Source organism: Harpia harpyja, chromosome 18 (genome assembly GCF_026419915.1).
Source record: "Harpia harpyja isolate bHarHar1 chromosome 18, bHarHar1 primary haplotype, whole genome shotgun sequence".
Taxonomy (NCBI): Eukaryota; Metazoa; Chordata; class Aves; order Accipitriformes; family Accipitridae; genus Harpia; species Harpia harpyja.
The window spans coordinates 3,165,984-3,193,759 of record NC_068957.1 but is presented as its reverse complement, the minus strand read 5'-3'; the positions used below and the strand labels follow the sequence as shown (position 1 = coordinate 3,193,759).

At 44.0% G+C, this 27,776-nt stretch overlaps 2 protein-coding genes across 2 annotated transcripts in view; one reads left to right on the top strand and one right to left on the bottom strand.

The window, feature by feature from the left end:
* The window catches only part of ZDHHC15 (zinc finger DHHC-type palmitoyltransferase 15), a 29,983-nt gene extending 22,108 nt beyond the window's left edge, over window positions 1-7,875 (top strand). The window contains exon 12 of the mRNA XM_052813107.1: window positions 18-7,875. The gene's annotated coding sequence lies outside the window, so the exon portion shown is untranslated. The remainder of the gene's footprint in view (window positions 1-17) is intronic.
* Window positions 7,876-8,864: 989 nt separating this feature from the next.
* Window positions 8,865-27,376, bottom strand: LOC128153640 (uracil phosphoribosyltransferase homolog). Its single transcript, XM_052813110.1, has 7 exons — window positions 27,013-27,376; window positions 20,306-20,348; window positions 14,161-14,230; window positions 11,821-11,883; window positions 10,888-11,049; window positions 10,016-10,114; window positions 8,865-9,283 (listed from the first exon to the last, which is right to left on the bottom strand). The coding sequence occupies exons 1-7, from the start codon at window positions 27,309-27,311 to the stop codon at window positions 9,177-9,179; spliced, it is 843 nt and encodes a 280-aa protein (XP_052669070.1). The 5' UTR covers window positions 27,312-27,376; the 3' UTR covers window positions 8,865-9,176.
* Between the last annotated feature and the right edge of the window lie 400 nt (window positions 27,377-27,776).

The following is a 27,776-nucleotide window of genomic DNA, read 5'->3' as shown; positions in this document are numbered from 1 at the left end:
CTTTATTTAAATTTCAGTTTTCCTCTCAGGAGTCAACACCCCTTCTCTTGGCATGGACTTCAGCTTTGGGGGGCAGAAAACAAGAGGATCTTCAACATGAGAAAACATCATGAAGTATTGTCTGATTGGAATCTGCATTCTAGAGTGCTTCTCCAGAAATCCTGCTATCCAGATGTTTCAAGGCTTTATAAGTTTAAGTTACAGAGTGAACAGAACAGTTTTATAGAGTGATTCTGGCCAATCTTCTTTGGCCTGCTCTCTTTATTTTATAAATAATATATATTTTTTATTCAAAATAGGTAAAAATATTGATGCGAGCGCATTTCCAAAGGCCTTTTCATTTTGCAAACATCAGGGACTTGAGTTCTTGAAATTCTTCCAAGCCATAATATTCTTGGGGATGGTATTTATTTTCAGACTGATTCTCCACCCTTCTCTGACAAGTGGCATTTTCTAACGTGTTTAAAGTTCTGTCTGAGTCGGTGCAACTCGATGAGAGACAGACCCACTTAAATTTGGCACTAAATCGATAGTTGGATGCAAGTGTGTTGAAAGAAAAAGTGCTGAACATGCATATATACATGTGCAGCTGTATGTGAAAATAAAATATTCACATTGCCAGTATCAAGATTCAAGAATATTGTGGCCATAGATTTTTGTAAAAATTTTTTTAGGATGGTGTAATTGTCTTAGAGTTTTAGTGCCCTTTAAGCCCAATCCTACTTGCAGGCACCTAAAATGCAAAAGGGAACTTTAGACAGTTTGCATTAATTCGTAGGGCTAAAGTATCAACTCATTCCTGGATCAGTGTTTGATGGAAGTTTGTGTGTTTATGGAGTCAGGAAGGAAGATGTAAATTCAAAACACGAGTTGGAAATGTGCACTGAAAGTTTAGCTCCAACAGTAGCGTTTGGAGTTTACGCTCCACAAAGGTGGTTTTAGTCCCATAATGCTGAAGAGACAATTGACGTATTGAATTTTTTCAAACTTCTTCCTAAGTAAATGTATTGACTGGTGGTTTAAAGGTTTTTCAGCACAAAGAGGTGATCAGATTTTTTCTTCATTTTGCTCCATTTGCAGTCAAAGGAATGTATCGCTGTTTTTATTCTGTGGAATGGAACTGAGAATTTGCTGGCAGGATTATATGCATTTTTCTAGACCTGAGTCTTTTTTTTATCTGCATGGTTCAGACCTGGCAACTCCATCACTCATGTTTGAATTAGGTGCATGCTTAAAGTATTAGTATACTGCCTTTAAGATCATTTGTTACCATTTTCTATCCCGTTTTTGTGTTTGTTTATCAGCCCACTTGTGTTGACAGTGACTACAGAAGCAGTTGTGCATGTCATGAGAAATTACCTGATAAGTATCTGTTTGGTGACAAAGGCCTTGCCTACATACTAAATCCTTTTTTCCCTCTGTTTACTCTGCTGCTGCTACCAGTGGAAGTGTGTTTGTGAGACAGAAGAGAGTCTCTCAGAGATTTTCTGTCTATAAGAGCAGATGTTTAACTACCTGGTACAAACTGTGCCCTGCCAACAGATATTTTATACATCAGCCTCTGTAGTTGGATGTCGAGCAGGCAGTGACCTCTGTAGAATGTCTTACTGCTGAAGTTTAGTCGTTAGGACTCAGGGTGGGCTCTCCCAGGCTTAGCGGAGGTTACCCTCTCTTCTCCTCAGGGCGGTACTGGACACAGTGAATGGTCCTGCTTCAACCACTTCAACCACTTCAACCACGTCTGCTGGGGGGGTTCTGTCCTCAAACCGTTGTCGAGTGCTGAACCTATTTTTCCTATCAATCTAAACCTGCATTCCTAATGTAAATCTTGTGGTGGGCCTTAAGCTGTGTTTGATGAAAGATGGCAGTAGAATTAATCACCTAATTTCTGGCAAAATCTGTTCTGGAGGGGGATCTTGAGAGGAAGATGGCAGCTAAACACAATAGGAAATGTATAGGAATTTAGCACCAACAGAGGTGCTATTGGTGCCTTTTGAAACTCTAAATTCCTTGTATATAAAAACAGGAGGATGATTTGGTGACTTTCTGTTTCATTCTGTCAGCTGAAGAGAGGATACCTGTTAAGACAGGAGTATCAGAGCTGTGTCTGAAGCCGTGTGGATTTACAGTTTTCTGAGCAGGTTCTTGTATCCTTTCTGGATTTGGTTCTGTTTCCAGCCATGTCATCCTTCCAGTGTCGTTTCTCTGCCAAGCAGCAGCAGCAGCAGAAGAGCTGCCTACAAGATCTGCAGGCAGGATCCCTGCCTGCTGTCCAGCTGCAGCACTGTTCGTTAGGTAGATATTGTCTTCTAATTATTACTAAAACAGATATCTTTACGATAACGCAGCTATCCAGCTCAGGTTTAGAAACAGCTTTTAAAGGCTCTTATTCAGTAACTTTTCCTGTAATTAGGTATGGTGATTTTTCCCTTTCCTTAAAAGCAGCTCAGCCTCACTTGGTTATAACAAACTCTTGTCCAGGTGGAAACAATAAATAGTCTGATAGCTTCGGAAGCACTTCAAATCAATATTCACATGTCATATTTTTGAAAGCTTCAGAATGAAACGTGAAAGAAATACAAAAGCTGTGTAAAAATGAGGCAGAACAAAATGTGGAAAAACCCCGTGTCTGAGTGACTGAACAAGCTCCATTTTGTTCTCCTCTGCTTACTTAAGGGAGATATCCTTACGCTACGCCTGTATTGGTACCGTTCATGCTGCATTCCAGTGCCACGGAATAGTCGGGCAGGTTCCTCTGCGTCCCAGGATTAAAGCTGAGTGCAGAAAGCTGCAGTGGAAGGTGGGTGTCCAGGAGTACGGCATCCGTGCGGCGTTTGCTGAAGACTTCATGTGCCCGAGTTCTTCAAGGCAGCATGTAAATGAACAGTCAGATCCCTCTGGGGAAACTTAGTGTTTCTCAAAATACTGCTGCTGAGACCTTTTTGCTCAGTGCATTATTGCAGCTGATGCCACAAACATAATTGCAGATGGCCTACTAAGGAGGATACAGCTTTTCCAGTTAGTATTTTTGGCCTTTAAAAAGGCTGTTAACTAGAGAGCTGGGCAGCGTAAAAGCAGTAATTTGAGTGCACACACTGCTACCTGTGGTTTTAAAGCTGGGCTGCTATTTACTTTTTAAGTTGACTTTTTTTCCTTAGCTTCTGAAAGAAAGTTGCATACAAAGAACGTGATAAATGCAGGATGTGTAAAGTTCTGTCAAATACGCTAGGTAAATGCACTGGAAAACAGAAATTCCTCAGGCTGGCTGTAGTCACTGCTGCAGGTAACGAAAGAGATGAAGTATTCAGCTGAGTGTGTGGTAGATTTTTTTAACATGCGAATAGCTCTTTAAGGCGTACACCCACTAAATCTCCTTTGTTTTCCACCTCCCTAATCTTCACCCAGAGGCTCTCCACCACATCATCACAAATTCTAAGGGCTCTGCAATCAAACCGCTCCCTTACATCCAGTGTGACACCCCCACCTCGCCTGTCCCGGTGCCCCTCCCCAACAGCCTGTAGCCCTCCATCCCAGGGACTCCTTCCACCAAGTCTCACCAACACCAGTGATACCATAGCTCTGGGAGCTGACAAATGCTTCCAGTTCCTCCCATTTTGTTTCTCATACCGCCTGCATTGGTGCACAAGCGTTTCAGATATGCTCCTGAGCCTGCCGTGCGGCCAGGAGCCGTGTAAATGTTCCCACTAGGATTGCCACCTCATGACATTTACTGTCAGTCTCTACCTAGTTAGGTGCTGTAAATCCAGCTGCACCCAAAAAATTCAGTAAACTCCTAAGGCTTGAATTTCAGTTCTGATGCTGGTGTAAGTTGTGTGACTGCAGTGCTCGTTAAGCTGTTGACCTGCAGCCTGGTGCAGCGTGGAAGCAGCAAGGCAACTGTCTCAACCCCATCCAGGGGTCTGTTTTCTCTGGCTTAGCATCAGATCTATGCTACAGAATAAAGCAGAAAAGAAGTGGTTTTCAGGTCAGGGTCAGAAACAGCTTTTGTCCTTAGCGCATCTCATACTGCCAGTAGAGCCCGAGGTGTAGAAGCACCTGTATTTGGAGAAAAAGGTTTTGTTGGCTTAGCTTAATGTAGCCAAGGGAGGTGGATCTGACCGCCGGCGAGAGAGCGCTCTTCCCACGGCCACGAGGCTGCTCTGCAGCGCAGACCAGGCCTCCCACTGCCAGCCGTGGTGCCAGTTACTGTCGGGGTTATTTCGATGAGACCGTGGAAGCTGGAATAGGACCACCAGATGCTGTCTGTAATTCTACCAACAGTCATCAGGTAGTAATATATATGGCTTGAGTGACAACCAGCGTTGCAGGTGTCAGAGACTCACTGGGAGCATCTGAAAGTGTGGAGCACAACCATGGTTTTGTTAGCTTAAATCAGGGCACAGAAGCGTGAGAGTTCAACCCCAGTACAGCATGTTCTACCTTGCCTTTGGCCCGTTTGTTGTTTGCGTTTCAGCGTTTTACAAATGCATTTCACGTCCTTCATGAGAGCGAGGACTTTCTCAGCTACAAGTGACTTGTCCAAGTGGATGTCACTGTGCGAAAGAACGAACGAACGCTCTTGCTGGATTTTACTGTGATACCTGCCACTGTCTCCTCCCCGTACTCCTAGATTAATGCTCCAAAATAACTAACAGCCACCTCCTCGCCTCTCCCCCTTCTCTCCCACTGACATTCAGGTACACTGTACTCTTTTTAAAAAAAAAAAAAAAAAAAAATAGAGAAAACATCATATTGATGTTTCTATGGATAGTATTGTGGGAAGTCCTCTCCTTGGCCAGTGAGTCCTGCCCAAGGAATTAGGATTTCTGTAAGCCTCAGTGCACTGCAATTTTGTCTCTTGCTGAATTGCTACAGTATGTTTTTGCAGCAGAATAAGATTGTATTCCTTTGAACCGGAAGCAGAACTGTATGTTTTTAGTAGGCTGTACCTAGCGCACGTAGTGTACTGTCATTGAGAAGAACCGGGAAGCTTCCTAACAGCACTACAGCAATGAATGTTTACTTCCTGGAACAAACCAGAAATGTGATTCAGCAAAATCTATACTAGCTGTAGTTTTTTAGTTCTCTGTGCTGGTGTGGACTGAAAGCACAACTTAAGTCTTAGTTACCAAACGTGACGCGTAAAGTCTGTAACATAATATGAATGTAAAGTGTCGGGGGAGAAAAAAAAAAAGGATTTACCTTTTCTTCCCCGACGTTGCATATAAAGAATGATGTGCTAAGATGTATTCAGGGACCTGCTGCCTCCCACGTAGTCATTACGCCCGCAGAACAGATTTACTGTTTGCATAGCTGCTCATTCACGGAGTGTCAAATTAGCAGGCTAAGGAGGTACTGTTGACCTTGTTTATTAAGCCAGAATTAATTAACTCAAAGGGTCACATTTTCATTTCAGTGACTCCTGTGGTACAGATTTTTGAAATTGATCCATAGTACTTGAAAATACCTTGATTTTATTGCTATTTTTCCAATTCTATCAGCTTCTGTTTTGTTACAGAACACTTGCAAAATTAAACTCATTCTGAAACTATCAGTTAAAGCATTTGCATGGTAGAGTGGCTTTTTTCATGAAAAGTAATGGTCTGTCAAACAGCTTGGCAGCAACAAGCATGGCAAGGTTGCGGCATCACCATGTACTCTTCCTGCTTAATGCTTTATTTCCTTTTCTGGTAATTAACATTGAGATCATACCCACTGTTATGCAGTTTTATTCTTCTTGTCCTTTTTCCATCTCCCTTTGAGTGTGAGTCCTTCCTCTTCCTCCTGAATATATAGTTGAAATATTATCAGCTTTCAGCTGTTTGTACCGTTTTTTTGAATACTATGAAGGTGAGTAAGTGTCATTTTAAGCAGTTGTGCCACGTTATTTTATTTGTAACTGATCTTAATGTTTGTCAGGTATTGGTTTGTGATTCTCATCATTCAGGCTCAGCTTGCTTTGCTCAGAGCAGTGGGATCCAACTTCCTGCATCGCTTTTCTGTCTTTCCTAAAAATCTTACTTCTTCATTTTCTAGCTTCAGTTTGGAATGTAAACCTTGTGAAATAAAATTTAAGTTTACATTTCAAATATGAGCCTGTAAGTTGGTTATGCTTTCATGCTGCTTAAAATATTTATTTTCTGTATGAAGTTTTAAGATTTACAGCAGCATTTGTAAAACTTTAGTGGCTAACAGCCACTGTTAAAAAAAACTAGAAGAGTTATGTTAAGGAGTAAAAAAAAAAAAAACCACCACCCAAAAAACCCAACAAAAATGACAAAGGGATTATCTTTGCTTAAGAAGAAATGCCTGCTTGCATCAAATACTAGTATCAAACAGCTCATACAACACGTGGGTATTTTACCTGAAGGCATTCCTGTTCTTTCAGTACTTGTTAGACTTGAACTTTTCTTGAGCTAAACCTTGGGCTAAATCCCACAGGAAGCCTGGAAACAAATGAACAAAATGTCCTCCCTATCTCCTTTCTAAACTGGGGAAGGTGTGTGCTGCTCCTCCCCGGACCAGCACTTCCTTTCGTAAGAGAAATGAAAATCCAGTGGATTCTTCAAAGTGTTGGTGTATTTTTTACTTTTTTCCCTGCCTTTTTCTGGAGGATGCAGGAGCCTCCAGGATGTGTAGGAGAAAGAAATTCCTTATATCAGCATCTGGTACCCTGGTGATGTAATGAACCGCCTGGGCTGGTGCAGAGGTGGCCTACCCTGAGGAGGAGGTACGATTTTTGTGACTAAGAGCTTGTGTGAGGAGGTAGGTGGAACCTGTTGTGCCCTTCTGAATTAACTCCACGTGTGGGCATTCTTCTGCAGTAATTACATGAGCGTGTAGCTTCCTGCTGTACTCACCAACAGTCTAAGCAGGAGCTATTCCAGAGTAATTCCAAATTGCTTTGTTGGAGTAGGAAATTTCTAACTGCTTCTATAAAATAGAAAAGGTCGTGTTATTTTATAAATTATTCTATCTGTCCAGCTGTTTTCCATCTGAAAGTAACTCACGTATGTTTGCTGTGAAAATAGGTCCCTCAAAGATAAAACCTAATTAAACCTCAGGATCAGGTAACTGCAGAGCTATCTGTATGTTAGCATTCAGCATTGGAAGGAGTTTTTTTACCTTGCTTCAAAGTAAAGCGAGTGGGTTTCACTCACTGGTGTACTGTCCAGGCAGGAAAACTTGGGTGGAGCAGAACATTTAACTGCAAGAGCTGTGCTGGGCTCGGAAAGCTCCGTTCAGGAACCAATACGCTACCTCTTCGACTGGGTCAGAATTCCCTTCACTATAAACCACCGCAGTGCAACGCCCTTTTCCTATCAAGGAAGACTGGCTTGGTGGGCTCTGCGCCAGTAACTGCTAAATCACTGGAAATAGTAAAATAAATTTCATTGTATCAATTGGTGATTAGGTTCAGCTGCTCTTTAGATAACCGATATGGCCTGCTGTGGGTAAGTATCTTACATACAATCAACACTGTTCAGCTAAGGACGTGCCACTTGGAGCCACGTTGTTCAATACTGATTCCTCACCACTTAATTTAATAGGAAGGTCACAAACGGTCTGCTGACAACATTTGGGATATTTAGTCGGGTTTAATGCTGCTGCTAGCGTTGAGACTTTTGATATCAAATGGATTTTTACAAAAGCTTTGGATACTCGTTTTTACTGTCCAACAAACATTCTGACTTTGTTATGAATGCTTTGTGTACGTTTCACTAGCATTTTCCAAGTGTTTGTATGGTTTCTACAGCTGAATATCCTGTATGTTCTGCTTCTATCGTTTTCTATTATGATTTATACCAGAAAGCCTGCACGGTTTATACTGTACTGCAGGCAAGGACTGCATTAAAACCATTTTTGGCTAATTTATCATACTTGTGAATGGTGATTTCCTATGACTTAGCCTATGCTCAGGCTAAACATTCTCTCTCTGGAAGCCTTACACAACTATAATTAATTGACATTACTGCTTGGAGTGGGGAATGTTCTTTATCTGTGTCAAAAACAAGGATTCATGAAATGGTGCCCCTTGTCTTAGGAGGTATTGCTCGGGGCAGCCCAGGCCTTTGCATTCTGCTCATCTGATGAGAGGTATGAAGCACTCTACTCACGATGACATTCTGTAATCCTGCACTTTTTAAAATATGGATATATTTAAAAAATAATAATGGGCTATATTGTCTTTATATATAAATCTTCCCAAAGTTATAGTAAGGTAAGATACTAGCTAGTTTAAGAGTTGGGTATTGTGTACTTGGTGCGAGGGGATTTGAAGCCAAAGAAAATATTTGGCTGCAGATTTATGTTTAATCTGATCGATACAATTACTGCATTGAGTATTTTGAAAGGGCGCTAAGCTGTGAGGGCCGTATTTGTCTTTTGGCTTTAAGCCCTGTTGCTCTGCGAACAGAGCTAGAAATCGAGTTCAACTTTTTGCCACGGCTTTCCTTTCTTTTGAAAGCAATACCAATTCAACCACAGAAGTTTTAAGAGGCGAAACTTAAGTACTGTACGAGTAGAATTTCTGTAAACAGTGCTGCTCCCACCCTCAATTCCCACCCAGTTTTCCAGGGCATGCGCACTGCAATAGGACACTTCTTTATTTGGTACCATTGAGCAAGACTACTGCAGATGTTTTACTATTTGAAAATAATCTATACAGAGCAAAATTCAAAGAGTTTTCTCTTTAGTTCTTGGCCACCATCCAAAGACTGAAAATTCTGCCAAAAATTCAATGTGGCTGCTAAGAATTACAGCGAGTTCCAAGTCCACCCATCGTTTTGGAAGCATTAGGAGTGGCTGTACCAGCTGACCTGGCGTGATGTAAACATTACCATCAGAAATGAAGTACACACCTCTGTGATTTAGTTGTTTTATTTCGCTCTTGCAAGCAGCCACAAGACAGTCTATAGAAGAATAAATAAGTTAACTTAAGCAGAGAGTGTAGCAGTTTATACAACCCCAACGTTGAGATGCTTGACTTTGTAACGACAGACTGCTTTGTTACTGTACCCGATTCGGTGTTCAGGCAGTAACTGACCAGATCTAATCTAAGTCAAGTATTTCCCCCTTTGGCCAAAAAGATTTTTAAACATGCCCTCAACCAACTCAACAATAATAAAATGTAGAAAAAAAACCTCATATAGTCATATCCGTTTGTTCCAAGTGTGTCAGTCTGTTCCAAAATACTTCTGTCCAAAGTGTGTTGGTGCAACAGGATGAACTTCTGTAGTTAAAATGGTGATCTCTGGGAATTCCTGGATGATCGATTTGGCACCTTTTGAGAGAGGGCAAAGGCAATAATGACTACAGCACAGCAGCTGTATTTCAGCACCACATGTTAAATCACGATTAGCAGAATTCCATAGATAAGTCAGGCTCTGTTCTTCCATCTCCGCTTCACGTTTCTGCCTTAGCTGACTGTCTCTGAGGAGAAACTTCCTGAATTTAGTGGATTGCTTCTTTGGGTTTTCTTATTTGGATTTTTCTTTTCTTTACCATACACGTATACTCCCAATCTAATCACCAAAGTGGTTGCAGACTGCCAGGGGTAACTCTCTGCAGTTCAGTTGACTTTTTTGATAGTGATTTCTGTTGGCGGACTGACTCAACACCATCCGTGGGCTGCTACAGTCCAGAGCAACAGCAGGACTGGCATTGCGCTGTGAGCCACTGAAGCATTTTGTGTACCTGGCAGCGCTGCCAATTCCCGCTTTTAGGAATACTTTACCATTTGCAGTTTTGCCATTAGGTGTAACAGGCCTTTTACTTTCTGCTAGCCCACTCCAGTGCCCACACCAAACATGTCGCTGTTCACCCTCAGTTTTACAGTTCAGCCAACCCCCCCCCCCCCCCCAAACACCTTTCTTCTGAGGAAAGTGATGCTGCTATCGTTATTTGCCAAGGAACAGCTCTTCGCTGCTGTCTGAAGTGTGTGACTAATGTAACGCTTCCCCAGTAAACATACCTGTGCTTGCTCTTCTGTCCCCCTCGCCCCCCCTCAACTTACCGTGCGGTGTGGAGAATAGGCTTAGCAGGATAATGACACTTGGTTGTACGCCATGTTCTACAAGAACTTTGACAGCCTCAATGACAGTATTACCAGTACCTAAAAGGGGAAAAAGTGAGATTTTTTTTTTTCTTTTCCCCTGGTTGAAGAACCTGCCCTAGGCCATCCGAGACTATCCATGTTAACACTGGTGGGTGACTGAATGATGGGACTGTCCTTTCCCACCGGAAAACTATCACCTCTGCATGGATTAATTGTAGAAAACTCTGGTCTCCTGATGAAGGAACTTCAACTCTACTCTGAGACAGCCAACTCTGCCAGGTTTTAAGCACTGGAGTCGGTGGATTTTATTAAAGCCCTGAGGCAAAAAAGCTCATCTAAAATAGTAAAATGGCAATCGAGCTCCATGTCTAGAACCAGAATTAAATCTTAGACTGGAAAAGTTACTTCATCCTGACAAATTCCTTACCACGCTTTCCAGATTATAATTTTTTTTGGTAATATTAACTGTATTTGAAGTAATTTACTTCTAGGATTATAATATTAATCCAAAAATGTCTTTTAATAGCATGAGAAAAATACTGTTTGAGTATTTTCTCATGGAAAAATTTAAAAAAATTGAATTTATATCAAGTCTTAATGCTTCAACCTTTCTCACAAACACAGGCATGCCCAAATGATTTGCTCTGCATTCATGCTGGTGCAGGCTGACTAATATGTATTCTGGCACAGGCTGATAATTTCCCTACTATGTCACCTAAACCAAGGAAAAAACCTAATCAAAGCCCCTGAAATCTGGAAATTTTCCTTTAAATTCAGCGCACTCACTGTCCAGATGAGTCTAACTGTACATGATGATGAAAGGCACTTACTTAGTATTGGGTACATAAGAAGAACTTTTCTCCTGTAAATGTCTGGTGGAAACTTAGCATAGTACACTTTCGCTCTTTGAGTCTCCTCGTCGCTCTGTATCAGGATTTTTCCTATGCGGATTGATCTACAGCAGTCTCGTAAACCTTGTTCCATTGCCTCGCCTCAAAAGGAGCAGCGAAAAAACCAACAACAGATTGTTACACGCTAGGAAACGGCACAATTGCAAGATGCTACAATTAAATAGATAGTCCCAATACTGTATTGGTGGAGAGTTCTAAAAAGAAGATTTTTTTTTTTTCTCTGTTCTAAGTGTTAAAAACACTTGAAGCTATTTTCCTTTTTTCTCGGTTTAGAGAGAAAAATGAGTCTGCTTGGTGTTACTTAGCTCCTGGGTATTAGTGTTGCCACACACCAGTGCTAATCTCTCGAAGGCAAGAGCTGGAAACGTCAAAACAGACGTACAGGGTTGGGAGAACATCTTCGAGCTCTGCCCAGAGACACCGCAGTGCAAAACGTAGTGCGGGAAGCTGTGGAGCCACAGGACTTTACACCACAGATACAAAGGTTTCTGCAGCACTGGGCAAAATAACAGCGACTCTGCCACCGCTGAGCGGGGTTTATTTGGAGACCTGCCTCTGAGCAGAAGTAGTTAGCGGCAAACAAGGTCGGACAGTTGGCCTGGCCCCTCTCCGTTAACAGCTGCTAGAGAAAAGGCCAGATGAAATCTGTTGCAGCTAGGTGTCTCCTAAAAAGTTAACGAAACATATTAGTTGACATTCTGTGACCAAGGATACCTAAGAAGGAATAACAGCTGGCAGGTTTGCGTAAAACTTTGCCATAGAGAAGTGCTGTTGCACATTTTTGAAAGGAAGTTGCTTACAGGTTTCCAAAACGTTTAATTCATGCTCATTCAACAACCAGAAACTGCCTACCGCTTCTCATTATGCTGACTCCGCAGTTTCCCTTTTCAAATCTCACTCCTTCATACTTGTGCCCTGTGAGAGGAAAGAAACCAGATGTCAGTGGCAGTGATTGCTCTCTTCTGCCCCATCTTAATGCCCCTTTGAGGGACGGTGTTTTAAGTGACATTGGTGTGAATGGAACCGAGATCCCCCAGATACCCAGGGGACAACAGCAAGCTCCACACCTCTCAACAGGTGGCATGAACCAATCTGCACACCATATCCTGCAGCCCTCAAACTAGCAATGGGAATAGGGCCAAAATTGTAATTTGTAAAGAACTCGTGCTTTTTTTACCTTTGAAAGTGGCAGAGAAGTGAGCCTTTCAAAGTATGCATTTTATAACTCAGGTATTCTGTGATTATTTTAAATGAAGGACACTACGCAAAATAAAGGTAAACAGTATGTCCCCTAAGAAGCCTGGTAAATGCAGTCCAGGGCTGCAAGTGGAAGAGTTAGAATGCTGCTACAATGCTACTGTCACTGTATTCTTCATCACTGAAAGAAAAAGGTGGGCAGTGGTACGTACATGAGAGAGATACAATCATCAGTACTGTGAGCTCAGGTCTCTTGTTAATTCAAACATAAAGACAGCAAAGCAATATTGTCCTAGTCATAGTTCTTCAGGGCTAACCCCAGAAGCTCGTAACGACCTTGACCAGCACCACTGCTGGGAAGAACAAGAACACGTGGTGATGTTCCTCACAGGTGTTGCCTATTCCCCTGCCTGACTGAAAAAGGTCCAGTCTCCCTTAAAGGAGAAAGAATAGGGTGTTTCACTGATGTCCTTTGAGAGGTGTTCTGCCTCTGAGCCTGGAAGAGCATAAATCACCTGTGCTTGTGGCATCTTAGAAATGCTCGGACGGAAAGAACTCCGTATAGGTAAGCTGGAATTCATGCAGGAGCATTTGAGTTCTCAAGGGACGCTTCCTACTGGAAGAACTCGGCTGAGGCCATTTTAGCTCCCTTGCTGGGCACAGGTGTTGGAGCGAAAGGGCAAACACACTGACTGCAGAGCTAGGACAGTTTCAGACAGTGAGACCACCTACAGCCTGGCTAGGAGTAAGGGCAGGAAACAAAGTCTTTTCACCAAGGCGACGTGTGCTCAGAGGGCAAGGTCTGAGACTCTCTTTGCCCATGGCCAGGGCAGTGGCCCTCTCAAACAGAACTGTAGAGCTTCCAAGGGATGTTACTTGCAGGAGACCTGCTAGTCAAATTGTGTAACACAGAGAGAAGACGGTCATCAATCTGTCACCGACTGACCTGGAACGGATGTGATGCCAATGCTCAAGAAGTAAAGTAGCTGCTGTTTTATTTAGAAAGGAGCAAAGGTAAGTGATGGTGCCTCCTGAGTGCCTTCCTAAACTCTGTCTGGTTTCAGAATTGAGTGTTTTCAGTCCATCTTTTCTCTAATTAAAAGACATACGAATGGTTTACTGCAAAGGTCAGAGGGGAAGGGGTGTGAATGTACAGAGCAGCGCTCACCCTGCAGAAATGCCAGTGAAATTCTCAGGGGGAAGAGGACTCGCCTGGTGTATGTCTTACAGGTGTGCTGTGGGTTCACAGCATGTACTTGAGCGGTTCCCAAGAAGTTGCTGATGCAGTAAGCTGCTACCTCCGAGTAATGCATGCAACCTCACGTATCTTTACAGTTAATGGGAGCAAACCAAAATTACTGCAGTGGGTTTCCTCTAGTGTCAACACAGCCACTTTTTATTTCCTGCTTATCATCACTCCCAGCTGGCCCCCAGTTGCAAGCAGAGACAGATTTAGGCTGGCACTGCAAAACTGCTTGTGCCAAGTACTTTTTCTTTAATGGGCATGTGAAATGTCATCCATTTTAATTCAACATTGCAGTATGGGCAAGTAAATTGATCTTACACATACACTGATAAGTTTTCATCATGGTTTTGCAAGACCAATCGAAAACCTTAGTAAAATAACAACTATGTGACTGTATGTTTTGCTCAATTGTGGTGTTACGCACCTTCTAGCTTTTTAAATACCGGAAGGGACCCTAACTCTGTACTCTACCCTGAATGTTAAAATGGTTTCAGCCTCGGGCTTCCCAGGGAAGTGGTCACGGCACCAAGCCTGTCAGACAGAGTTCAAGGAGCGTCTGGACGATGCTCTTAGTCACATGGCTCAATTTTAGGTAGACCTGAGAGGAGCAGGGAGTTGGACTCGATGACCCTTATGGGTCCCTTCCAGCTCGAGATATTCTATGATTGTTGTAACAGTTCCGTATTCTTTTATATTAGGTAAGCTTCCACTTCCAGTCCTACCTAGGGCAGGAGTAATTTCCCACATACCTGTTGGAGTGGTGACGGTACATTCTGTGTATGGCAGTTGATTCAGTCCCTCTTCAACCACAAGTCTGATCTGTAGAACCAAAGAGATCAGTCAGCTTAAAGAGATTTGTTATCTATGGAGATAAGATACCAAATGTTAGTAGTTTTTACAAGTAACATTTAACAGCCTGAAGGGTCTAAAAGGGTCTCTTTAATAGCAGTTAGGGATTTAATTTAGACACTTTTGGGGGGCAATGCCTACATTTTGTCCACAAATCAAATGAAGGCATTACAAAACAAAATTGGGGGAAGGGGGGGAGGGTGTGTCATCGGCAATCATAAAACTGACTTCATTTATATCTGGCAGGCACAGGCATCCCAGACCAATTTTTCTCAACAAATGAGTGAAGTACCAATGCAACTTCACTTTGCTGACAGAAAATACTAGTGAGAAAAAGGGAAAATTCACCCTCTCTCAGTTCCCCACCAGCTAGGCTCTGAGGTCTATTTTCACATCTGTATTTCTATGACTCAATGGCAGTGGGGCTGCCAGAACAGCCACAGAAGCTGCAGCAATGTAAACACACCACCAAGTAAGTGCCCAAAGACAAGTCAGGAGATACAGAAATCTCTTTATCGCCACCTTCTTCTGGCACTTGCCAGCTGTGGTTACTATGGGATGCTCTGCCAAGCGCCTGTGCTTTCACACAGTACAGACATCCCAGTTCAGCAGGGACATCTCTACTGGAGATGCAGCTAGTAAGCCACACACCCCTCCAGCCTCAAGTGGCCAGAAAACCTCCAGCTCTCCCCTGGTGCTGGCCCTGCAGCTGTACTGCAGGCAAAGTTACCGAAATGTATTCATCTGAACCCAGAATGATTGTCCATAAAAGATGCTCTGGGTATTAAAGATGTAGAAATTCTCTCTGCTAGTGAGCCAAAGATTCACAGGCCAGGGCGGCTCAAGGAAAGCTACTGCCAAGCCAAAGATGAAACCTGTTAAGCAAAAGTCACTGTAGGATGGCAGAAATGAGGTGATTGCTCCTGGGACCGAGCAAGTATACTGCTCACTTCAGACGTTTCTTATTTCAGAAACAAGCCAGAGCAGACTGGAAGATTTTTTTCTGTTCTTCCATTCTGCCCTAGTTCCTAGCATACAGGCAGCCTCTACTAGAAATTAGAAACAGTCCCCTAGATTTACAATCCCTCTTTGAAGATATTTTTAGTCATTTTAGTACAACAATTTTTTCCTAGAGTTGGGTTTGTGGCGGCCATATTCAGAGGTGGTGGTCAGACTAAATCAGTGAAGGGGTCAAATGGTGCAACTGACGTATAACGGGAGCAAAAGACAGAAAAAGCAATTCACACGGTAGTATTTCCACTGCAGCAAAACTGCATATGGGAAGCAGGTCCTTCTGTTGACTCATTGCATGTCTGGTGGCTCTAGGAAGCATACATAAAGAAGCCACCTCTACTACCTTCCTCCTCTTCTTCCTCCTGTCTCTCTGCAAGTGGGTTTTTGACTCAGTCACTTTAATCCTGAGACTGACAGCACCAGTGTTCTACTGAAAGACACATCTTCTCACATAAACAAACCAAGAAATCCTTGATTTAATTTTAGGTTTCTGGGACATTTGTAGACAATTTTATTTTTTTAAAGTTATTTCACCAAAGAAAGCCAACGTATGAGCCAGGTTTGGAAGACACACATTTCTTCATACTGCTGTCACGTTGACAGGGTTAGCATCGCTCTACATTATCTGCCAAAAGTTTAGAGTAAACCAGTGAAGGTCTATAGTCAAATAATCTCCTTAGTTTTACTACATGTATCAATGTTTTATGCAGAGGCTGGGAAGGATTCTTCTGTAAACTTGTCGGTGTTGATAAAACATTTGTTTTTGCACTACGCTTTCTGCTGCTCCCACGCTCAGGGATTATCATTTCCACCGCTTTACTTTCTGGCCCCGAGAACCAGCAGCTCTGCTTCTCTCCCAGAGAGTTGGTTGTCATTGCTTGGAAGCTAAAACAGGTATCATTATGGCCCCACATGAAGCAGGGAAGTAAAGCTTTGGTCCCAAGGTAGAAGAGTCTGACCAGAAATTAAAACCATGAATTAAAGTTATCAATAAACAAAAATAAAGTCTATTTTTAATTGGGGGGAAAAAAAAAAAAGCTAAAAGGGATGTTAAATTTTAGCAGGCCTAATTAAACTGTTAAGGCTTACAGAGTTATGCTGAAGTTTTAGATTAAGCATTTAATGCTGATATACAAAATTATATGTCAACATGCTCATTTATTACAGTTCTACGTTTAAGATTTGCCCCAGAGCCTTTGCAGTAAGCAAAGGGAAATCCTGTTTGCTTCGAACCTTCATTAGTACAAGATCTGTTAGAACTGTTAGCAAAAAAACACCCCAGTTAATAGACGTCCAAGGCGTTTTAGCTAACTACCACATAAACATTTCAAGGAAATGAAAATGTTAGTGAAATCTACCTTTTCTCAGCCAATTAAGCACATGAATAAAGTCTCCTTACCACACTCAAACACTACTGAAGAAATCAGGTTTGACCAGTTCCTCAAAATCCATGAACAGAGAAATTTGGATACAGGCAACTACAGAAAGCAGGCTGACAGTACTCTCATTTAGAAGAGGTGTAATCACTAAGTAAGGAAACCAGCCAGGGTGCTGTGAGAGGTAGTGCTGCTCTGACCAGAAAAAACTGGAAAAATGGGAGCCCTTTCAGAGCCCCCCCAAGAGGCATCCGTGATCCTCAGCAGTTGCATGTTACAACTCTTCTGCCTGCCTGTAGTTTGGAAAAAGGTGAAGCATTTAAATGCCAAGAAACCAGAATTCAAGTAAATTCTGGAGTGACCATTATTATCTTCCCCTGTTTGTGGGAAGACAGTAGTCTAACTGTATTTTATGTGATAGCCATGCATCACCCTAATTTCCAAGATCACCGTAATTCCTAGAGGGATCCTCTAACCCATTATGTTGTAGCTTTTCTTGGAAGCTGAAGGGAAGGCAGAGTAGTGGGGCTGTCAGCCATACTTTGTATCTATACAGCTCTCTGCACCTCAGGATTTCAAACCACTTTTGAAGTATGTGTTATCACCCCCCTGAAAGAGAGGTAGGTGGGCAGAAAGGTGAAGTGACCTGTTCAGTGTTATGCAGGGAGTTGCTGTTAGGGCTGAGAAACTAATTAATTCCACAACCTCAGACCTCCAGTCAAACCACAAAATCTACCTTCTGCTGAAAAGCACCACTGTACTTGTGAACTGAGGCTGTAGGTCAGTGCTGTAAATGACAAACACCTGCCTGAATCCAGGCTGCAAGTCAATTTTGCTTGGTCCCTGCCAAAACTCTAGACGTGCAATGTCCTCGACACCTCTGGGAGATGGCTCCTCTTCCTGTTACTTGCCTGGTCTCTTAGCCCACAAGACACTGCTCAGCTGGTGTGCAGCACCAGCTTAACTTCACAGAGCTGGACCTAGCTTACTGTGTACCTCCTACTGAGCAGGCCTTGGAAAAAAAAAATCTCAGGTGGTCTCAGTAAAACTGCTGTGGGCTTTGTGAGCATCTCACTAGTTCTACAGCAGTCCTGCAAGGTGACATCAATTAAATGCTTCCACAGTGCCTGGGTGCTGGGCAGCACTCATACAAGGGTTCAGTGTGAGCCTCTTGCACTGACAGGAGTTGCCTGCCGGTGTTTCTCAAATTGGTCTCACTACCACTTTGAGGTCTACCTGTCCAGATGTCTACTACCACAAGTCATAATGATTGATCGTCTCCTGTGTTACAGGCTGACTTCCCACAGCTGCCTCTCCTCCTTCACAAACACAAGACAGTTTGTCTTCATCCTCGTGACTTTAACCCCACATCTTTCAGCTTCAGGATCACAGCACTGGCAGTGGCTTTCAGAAACTCCCTGCTAACCTTTACCGCCTGTATCTTCGAGCATTTCTTTTGTGTGAAACAAACCGACAGAAGTAAAAACTGTACCACCAGAAATTCATCAGCTTTAGAATCCCTCCTTAAGACCTCTTCCTATGGTGACCTTATGATATACTGCCACTAACAACTGCCAAGCTAGTAGCAAACTTAACTTCATTCTCATTTTTAATCTGCAGCAAGATGTATTTTGTTACCCTACAATCTCATGCATATGTTTCTTCTCTTCATGTATTGCATCATGCCATTAAGCTCTGTTTGCTAACTGGCTGGAAAACATAGCAAGTCTTAACTATGTTTGCACCCCACCAAGTTTAGTAGAGACCACCTCCCACATGAAACTGTAACTGTTCTTCACCACACCTAGGAATAGCATACAGAAAATGAGATAGTCCTACACATTATTTTGCATAAAATTCCTCCTACAAAATGGAAAACAGACTAGCAGGTTCTGTAGCAAACATCTGCACAACCAGCAAACAGAGGCGTTTCTGTGAAGAGCAGCTCCCTATCTGTGCAAGTGCTGGCCAGCCAATAGAAGATGCTGCTGGTACAAGGGCCTGAATTTAAGTCACTGCCTGGAAGCTGCAGTTTTCAGCAATGAGGGCAAAAAATCAGTGCTTCCCTCAGAATGGCACAGGACCTCCAAGTAAAGTGAGAAGGTAAGTGGGAGACGTCCTTTGCACTAATTAATGACAATAAGGTACAGTCAAGACCGTTAAGGGTTTTCCTGTCAGTATTAGAATAGCCATTGTTTATCTCTTTCTTAAAATACAGATTCGGAACACACTGCTTCTCTTTAATTCAAAGAAGTTGGCAGGAATGAATGCTCCTTAAAGGGTGCAGCGTGATGGGAACCTAATACAAGGTAAAATGAGAATGTTAACCAGAAACCCTTCCTGTGAAAGTAGTACTGGTGAGGAAGGGGCCTGACCCCGGCACTGGAGCCCTATACCCTTGTAAATGTGTGGGATTGCTGGTGTTGACCTTTGTTGGCTTCCTGAATCTTACTTGCATATTTAAGCACGTGAAGAACCTGAAACTACAAACGGCAGGAAGAACGGCACATAGCTGAGCTAATCTATCACAGATGGTGGATGTGTCCTGGGCTGTTCCTACCCGTCCAATGAACTATAAAGGACATGTATCTATTTAAACGGTATCTGCTGAGAACTGCTCCACGGAATGAAGTTGGGGCTGTGACTTTCTGCCTGTCCGTTATGAAGTACTATTGGCAAAGGTGGCACTCCAGTCAGTCACTTGATCTACGAGTTATGAGTGATAGGATTTGTTGGCTTGGGCCTTTACTGTTCTCGGTGAATGGGAATGCAAGAAACATCCTCAAGAAGGGAAAAGCAAGGGGGAAAGTGGAAAAGCTGCAAAGATAAAAAGCACTGCAGTCACAATCTTAGGTTGTGGTCATATCTAAGCCCTGAGCAAGCCTGGATCAGGCATGGATTAAGACTGGGCTCATCACAGGAAACCTGCCTGCTGTAGCAAATGGTGCTGGTAATTGAATGGTCGTGGGACTCGTCTTTGCTAGAGGGGGAAAGACAGACTTTCCTTGTTAATCAGTGTGGCTTTGCAAACAGCAAACACCCTCATGAATACAAGGAAGTGCATGTGTGGGCATGAGTGGTGTGGTTTTCTTTAAGCATGTAATTTAAATGAGATAAAGGTTGCTTTCCCAACAGTCTTTGTTCTGACTTACTAAAACGTGTGAAAACTTCAAATTGCTTTGTCCCTGCTAGTAACTACCATATGGCTAAAAACATATTCCCAGTGTGGGTGCACTGAGAGCTACTAATCTAATACACAATAAGTGCCAGGAGGCACTTCTGCATGCAAGCAATTGTTAAGATCTAGACTATAAGAAATTGTACAGCTCTGTTCACAAGATCAAAAGTACTGTTTCAAAGTAAAACTGAATTATCTCTAGCCTCTGTGCATCTGTTTTTAAACAGTATTCTCTTATTACTACCACGCTTTGTCCTGAAGTAGTTGTGTTTAATAACAACATGGTTTCTGGAACCCTCTGAGATGAAAGCAGACCATAATAGAGAACAGAAGGCCCTATACAGAAAGTTGCTGTCAAACAGCAACTTTCTTTGGGTAGAAAAGTTGCTCTCGCACCACCATTATTCTATCATGAAAGACCCATTTTATGGAAGAGTTACAAAGAAGAATATCAAGAAGAAGAAATTCTTCACCTACCAGACGATCAGCAGAAAATACGAAGTCTCCTCTACTGGATTTCCTGAAAAAGGTAATAATTTATATTTTAAATTGGAGAGTGATTTTAAGAACATTGCTTAAATATACTATTAATTCAAGGACAATATATTCTAAAGGCAGTTCAGAGAAAAGTCTCCTACCATATACAAAATTTATCCCACAGAGATTCTGCTTCATGGGTTTCCTGCTTGGTAGCAAAGATTGAGATGCAGTGAGCTAACACAGAGGTTTGCTTCTTACTAATAGCAACATTGCTGCGCTGTACCAGTAGCAATTAGAGCATGAAAACATAAGGATGATATTCTGTAGGTTTTCCATTGTACTACCGTTCCTGCTCAGTTCCAAAACACCTCACAAGCTTAGATGTGCACCAAGCTGGTACATTCCCTACAGCTCTGAGCAAGAGACTTTTGCTCCGCCCATTCTTAAGTCAATCAGAAACCATGGGACAATGACAATGCAGATCCCTAGCCTTGAGACCGAGTTAACGCACCTGATAAGCAGGATATATATATATACCTTATCTGCAGTTCATCCATAGTGTGACTAGATTAGTGAACCTGAGACTAAAATGAGCAGGAACTAACAAGTATTCCCATGAAAACACCTCTCTGCCATTTTATTAGCCTGGGTGCAACTTTTTGCTCCTGTGACTGCATGGCTTTTGGCCCATTCAGAAGACAGACTAAGCTCACTTCCTCCTGCTACATACCGTGTAAATATGCCATGTTAAAAGCCTCAATTTTAAAAGCAGTTTTTAACACCTTGCTTCCCATGTCAAGGCCAACTCTCACTACACAGGAGTAGGACAAATTTCCAATTAAGGAGTCAAAGCATCAACATCATAAGCAGGTACTTTTAAATGAAATTTTCTATTAATCACAGCAGGCATACCCCTCTCTCATTTTCAAACCATGATACTCTGGATGTCTCCTTAAATACCATAAGGAGAGTTTTGCATTTAATCCCCAAGATTCTGCAACGTCTTACATTTACATGAGTGAAAGTCAAGAGGTTTGTCTGCTTATTTCCTGTGCAACTGGTAACTTAGCCACTAAAAAAAGCAGTTTTAATCTTCCAGACTATGATGTTTCAGGAAATATAGCCTTATTTCATGAATGGGTGCTAAGACAAACCCAACAACGTCAAGACTGCGGTTTTGACTGCAAAGCATACGTGCTTAGAGTGAATACTATGAGTTATTAATACAGATTACTAGGCTTTATATTAACTACTCTGTCCTTACAGAGAGACACAGATGTTTTTATGCACAGTTCACTGAACACCCTTAGTCAGTTATGCCTGGTTTTTTGAGGGGAGGAGGACAACAGAAAACAACAGTGCATAAAAATGAGAGACAAATAATAGTAATACTGAAAATGACAGACCTCTTGTACACCGGCAGCTGGAAAGCTGTGACCAGATTTCAAGCCCCACATCATGTGAGAATTGCTAGGGGCCAGAAAAAAAAGCTTCTGTGAAAACACTGTAACTGTTCACCTTAAATACCAGATAGAAGCATAGAAAGTAATGATGGATGGCAGACTGGCAACTTTTCCACCTTTTTAATCAAGTAACAAGACAACATCTGAAAAAGTGAGGCATTAAAACCTGACTGTTGTAGCACACAGCTAACAATATGAACATTGTGTTAAACAATATAAATTAGTTTCATTTTGTTTCTGAAGGTATGGAAGCATGGCTGGTGTACAATTAAAGTCACGTGCATGTCTTAAGAGGGGAGAAGAAATGTTTTTTGGGAACGTACCATAACACAAGCTAACTGCACGGTTTCTTCCTGCTTTAGCACTTGGTACTAGTTACAACCACTGATACGGCTGTAGGCTCTGTGGGTCATGGTCTGACATGCATTAGTAATTCCTGTTTCTCTAGTTACCTTATAGAAGAAATTCTTGAAAAACACCCAGGGTACTGTGAAGGCAAGACTGAAAAAAAGCCGCTTCCCTAAACAGAATTTGTAAAAGCCCTTTATAAGAAAACTTAAGGCACCACTGTTGCAATTAGGGGGAGATGATGTAGCTGGGAAACGGGACCATGTTCTACCTGCAGCACTTCAGTACTTAATGTACTTCAGTACTTGATTTTTTTCAGTGCCTGGGCTGGGGGGGTGGTATGTGAAAGGGATCCCAGCCTTCTTGCCTGCAGTAGTCATCTTTACTCATCACAGGCGAGTTACACACTCCTGAATCATCCTACTCTGTATAGCAGTCAGGACTGCGTGTGTCCTACCGCTTTAGTGTCTTCATTTCCATATTGTTCACTCAGTTCCCTAGGGAATAAGAAGCTTTAGCAGAACACAACAGAATGATCTCGCATAACAGACACAATAACCTTTAAATACCTGTATTTAAATTATGTCTATTGTTAAATCAGGAGTTAAAATGACACTACCAATCTGAGCTAATGAGTTTGCTTCTACAGAAACCACAGCTCTACATTACAAATTGCTGCACTACTTATTTCAGCTTCCAGATCCCTGGTTCTAATCTGTGCAGGCCAGAAATGACTTTGCAATCACACCCTCCGTAGAAAGAGGCTCTAACTGTTTGTTCCCAAACGTTCAATACTTAAATGCATCAGTTCACATCCTATTAGAGGACTCAAAATTCATATCCAACACACACACTGTAAAAGGCATCTGCCCACCTGTTAAGCATTCACTAGATGGAAAACTGAACAAGCCTGAGGAAAAAAACAAGCAAACCCATGCACCCTCAAGTTGAGGTGATCTATCCATCTCCCCGATTCTGGCACACAGACCTTGTTCCTGTTAACTTTAATGAAGCAAAAGAAATACATGGCCATTTTAGTCTATCAGATGGCCATTACTGATTCAGCCAGCTGTCTCTGAACCCACCACAGGACATGATAACCAGATGTGGTTACCACATGAAGGTGGGTTTTTCTTTTATAAACTGGACAGTTATTCCAATTGAAAGGCTGTGATGTCTTTCTCTGAATCCTCTCAGGAACAAGGAAAGAGCCTTCCACTTTTCTCAGCAGCTCACACAGAGTCCCCAAGGTCCTCTGCATCTGGCCTGATCACCCTTAGCTCCATGAAAGCATGCCTGATTCTAACTTGCATTGCACTGGGAGTATCTATCCCTTCCTTACTTCACAGTAACAGTTCTAAATTGACTGGTTTTTTCCCTACCTTTGTTCTGTTTCTCTCCGCCCAGTAGCTTGCCTTTTAATTTCTGCACTTTTCAGGTGATTGCTGTACCTGGAACATCCATCTTCTGCAGCATTAAGTAACCCAAATATCCTCCTTGAGTTAAGGCAGCTCTGGTGTTACCTGTTCTTTTTTTAATCCAGAAAGAAAGATTAAGTGATAGGTATCTAATTGCCCTGTAGATGACACAGCTTCTCCCTCTTCCCCAAGCAGTGTATGTGAACATACCCTTTTGTCAGTTTAAATCGGATTTTTTTGACCAGTAGCTCCTCTTAGCCATATAGCTGCTTATTCACAAATACAATACTTCTGAGGAGGAGGAGTTTCTGTTAGCACTTGGTTTGAATGCTACAGTGGTCATACAGTTGTCTTAAGGCAGATTATATCTGCCCAGGGAAAGGTTACTGCAATAGTTTCTAACCAGTGCGTTAAAATGGTTGATGGTTGGACTCAATGATCTCAAAGGTCTTTTCCAACCTAAATGATTCTATGAAAAGATCCTCTCACCTTTGCAGCTGAGCATGTTTTAGCATCTTTCTGAATGACAGGCACTAAAATAGGCCAGTCCAAGGTCTCTTATTTACTGAGATGCAGCTGACTTTCTGGGACAGAATGTAAAAATAACGTTTCCCTACTGTCCTTACGTACAAAGCCTACACCTGCCTTTCTGAGCAGGCTGTTGTCCAGTTTTCATCACTGGTTGGGAAGGGAGCTTGGAAGTGACAATTACATCTCCACTGCCAGGGCAGTGTCACGCTCAGAATAAAGCATGGTTTGCTATCACTGCAGCTGTTATGACTAATTCATTATTTACAAGTCTTATTCTGTACTTCCCCTTACCAAAGTCTTGTGCAATGAAGCTGATGCAACTCTAAAAAAAACACTCTTCAAAGTTAAAATATCAGCTTCTGGTTTCTGGATAAGCTCACTATAACCAGAAACTTAATCAACATTTGCAAGATACTTACAACAACATAGTAATAAAAAAGCCTAGCTGGGTACAGTAACCACATTGCTAGCATTCACCTAGATATCAAAACTATATGCTATTTCCTTTTCACTAACCTCAAAACCTTTTATAGGCCATCACCAAGCCTAGTCTAGATTTCCTCCCCCTCTCTCTCTCTGCTTAGCCCACTCACAACTTCCCTTTCTGCTCTGCAGGGAAGCTGCCAGGCAGACATTCTCACCTGCAGAGATCTTTTGTGTGGTCTTGCCACAATTGCCCTCCTTACATCAAGACTGCACCACCTCTGTGTGCTTCTGCCTGCAATGAGATTATGTTTTTCCACAATGCTTTGAAGATTAAAAAAAAAACTAGTTTAAGGTAACAAGGCTCATGTAAGCTAATAAAATTAATGTAGGTATTATCTTTGAGAGAATATGATTAGTTCTACATAAAAATGTATTTGTGTTACTAGCTACAAAGTTAAGCACTTGAGAACCAGGAAATAGCAAAACGTAGACTACACAGATCAGCAGATACGAAACAAGGGGAAGAACTCTATCCGTGCTATGCGTTAGTTATTGCAGATGTTAGCAAGCCAATGCATTGCAGGAAGAGGTTTTATTCAGAACCTGATCACTCTGTCGATAAACTTGATTTCACACCTCTGTGCTGCTGGTGGTTCTTCCATCACAGGAGGCAAGTTGTGCTTTTAATAGATGGCAGCTACTTATGTTTGTCATATGTTGCATGCTAAATTTAATACCTTACAATATCACCTTCCAAGTGCTGAACAATCAAAGCTACAAATGTGATCAGTGGAAGGTGTGGTTTCAACATCTGAGACGCTATGTAAGGCATAATAAAACATTTGGTCTTAAGTGTCTCACGTTGGATGTTCAGCAGTGGGGCACAATTTTGCATGGATTTCTGCACTTCAGCCTAAGATTTGTAAGACTGGAATAACGCTTTCATGTCTCACAAGATACCGTGGCAGCAAGGACTCTTGGTGACACAAAGTGACAACAATGGAAAATAATGCCTTCAAAAAAGGCAGTCTCCTTTGCAGGTAGTGTGCCCTAAGTAAACAAACTGTTGTCTCCTTGCCTGCCTCCCTCCTTAACACAGTCCCTCTCCCATTCCTCCCAGCCCACCATGGTCTAGTCTCTACGCTATCCCCGACTTCTTGTTCCAAAACTATTCTTTTTGCCTAATTTGTTCCAGTCCCTGCTCCTCAAACATCTGATTCCAGTTCACTTTCATTTCAGCTCATCCCACTTTTCTCCAATCTTTTTCTTATTTCTAGCTCTCTCAGGCTGCCCTTGTGATCTGTTTTCTTCTGGCCATCCTTGTCCCAAAATCCTTAACACCTGCCCGCCCCCCGCTAATACCGACTGCAAAGACTTAGCCCTTATGTTTTCCTTACCATGGCAGTCCCCATCTTCAGCAAACTTGTGTGATTTCCCTGCCACTTATTCCCAAACCTAGCACCTGTCCTTTGCCAACCTTTAAATCCAGGCTGTGCTCCTATACCTGCGTTGTTGTCTTAATCCACTTCTACAAGAACGCTACAGATCCAGTCGCTATTCCTTCAGTAGCTCACTGAACGTCTGCGAGGGGAGGGGGGCACAGGGATGTTAACGTACTTTTAAGGCTGGTAAGGCAGCACAACGGCGATCTCGTCAGCGCTCAACATTGTGGGACGTTTGCACATGCTTATTTGATGTAGGGTTCAGAAACTGGTACAGGCCGGCCTGCCGCTGCGAGCAGGCAAGTTTCCTGCTAATGCGATGTGGAACACAGTGCTCACAACTACCTACAGAGACTGGGAAGGGATCCCTGCCCCATCCTGCGTACCGTACACCACATCCAGACGCCGGTAAGGAGACCCAGCTCCTCCCGGGGCACGACGGTGGGACAATGAGCTACAGCTGCCTTTCTCAAGGGTTTTACCCTCCTTTTTGTATGTTGAAGATGATGTGGCAAGCGAGCTCCGAGCCGTCCACGCCGTGGGGGTACGCAACGCCCCCCCCCCCCCCCATCAGGGAGCGCAAAAAAAAAAAAAAAATCTCGAAGAGGTTTTTAAAACCCGCCGAATTCCCCTCTTTGTCACCGACGGCCCCGGCTACCGAAGCCCCCCGGCGCGCTGCCGGCCGCTGAGGCGAGGGGCGGGCCGGGCGCAGCGGCGGCGCACCCCCCCCCCCCTTCCCCTCCGGCCACACGTCAGCAGCAATGGCGGCAGCGCCCCGAACCGCCGGCGTTAAGCCCGGCACGGGAGCACGCCCCGACGAGACACCCGCCCGCCGCACCCCGGGCTCGGCCACCCCGCTGCCGGGCTCGCCGCGCCGGGAGAGCCACGGGCAGCGGCGGCCGCATCCCCTCAGGAGACTGCGCCGAGCGGGATCGGCGAAACGGCGGCTCCCTGAGGGAAGATCAACCACCCCCCCCCCCCCCGCCCCGGCACCTCAGCCGCCGCCCCGCCCCGGCTCCTCCTCAGGCCACGCTTCCCGCCGCCCCGCGGCCTCCCCGGGCCCGCCGGCCGCTCACTTGTCCCTGATGATCGTCTGGAGCTCCCGGAGCTGGTCGTTCATGGGCAGCAGCTTCAGCTGCGGCCCGATCGGCGGCGCGCCGCCCTCCCCCGCGGGGATCGTCGGCCCCGCCGCCGCCGCTGAAAGCCCGTTGCTGCTGCTGCTGCTGTCCGGGCTAGGGCAGCCGCTGTCCTCACCGGGCTCCGCGAAGCGGATCAACCGGGAGCCGCCGCCCGCTGTCGCTGTCGTCGCCGCCGGCGGCTGCTCGTCCTGCGGCCGCGGGCCGAGCCGCTGGTTCTGGCAGGGCATCGCCTCCATGCGCCGGGGCGCGCGCGCCCGCCGACCGTTGCCGCCACGCGCCGCGCCGGCTCCGCTTGCGCCGCCGCCGCCGCGGCGGGGGGGAGGGGGGAGGGAACGCGCCGGCCCGCCGTCGCTCTATTGGCTGAGGGCGCCGCCGCTCAAAGCCGCGGCGGGAGGGCAGGCAGGGGAGGCGGGGCGCGGCGCGGCGGGCCTATCGGTGCTTCCCGGAGGGGTGACGTCGCGCCGCGGCAGCTTTCCCGCGCTTCGCGCCTCTCTCTCTCTCTCTCTGTGAGGCGGTAACGGCCTGTCGGGGTCCGCCGGCAGCCAGCGCTCCGCGGGGGGAGCCTCGCCCTCTGCCTCCTCCGGCTTTCCGGCGAGTTTTCGGCGAAGACCCGCTGTCGGCTGCAGGGCCCACTCGGCGAGGGGCTGAATGACGCCCCGCCTCATGGCACGAAAGGTCTGCTGCAAGGTTTTTATCTGTTT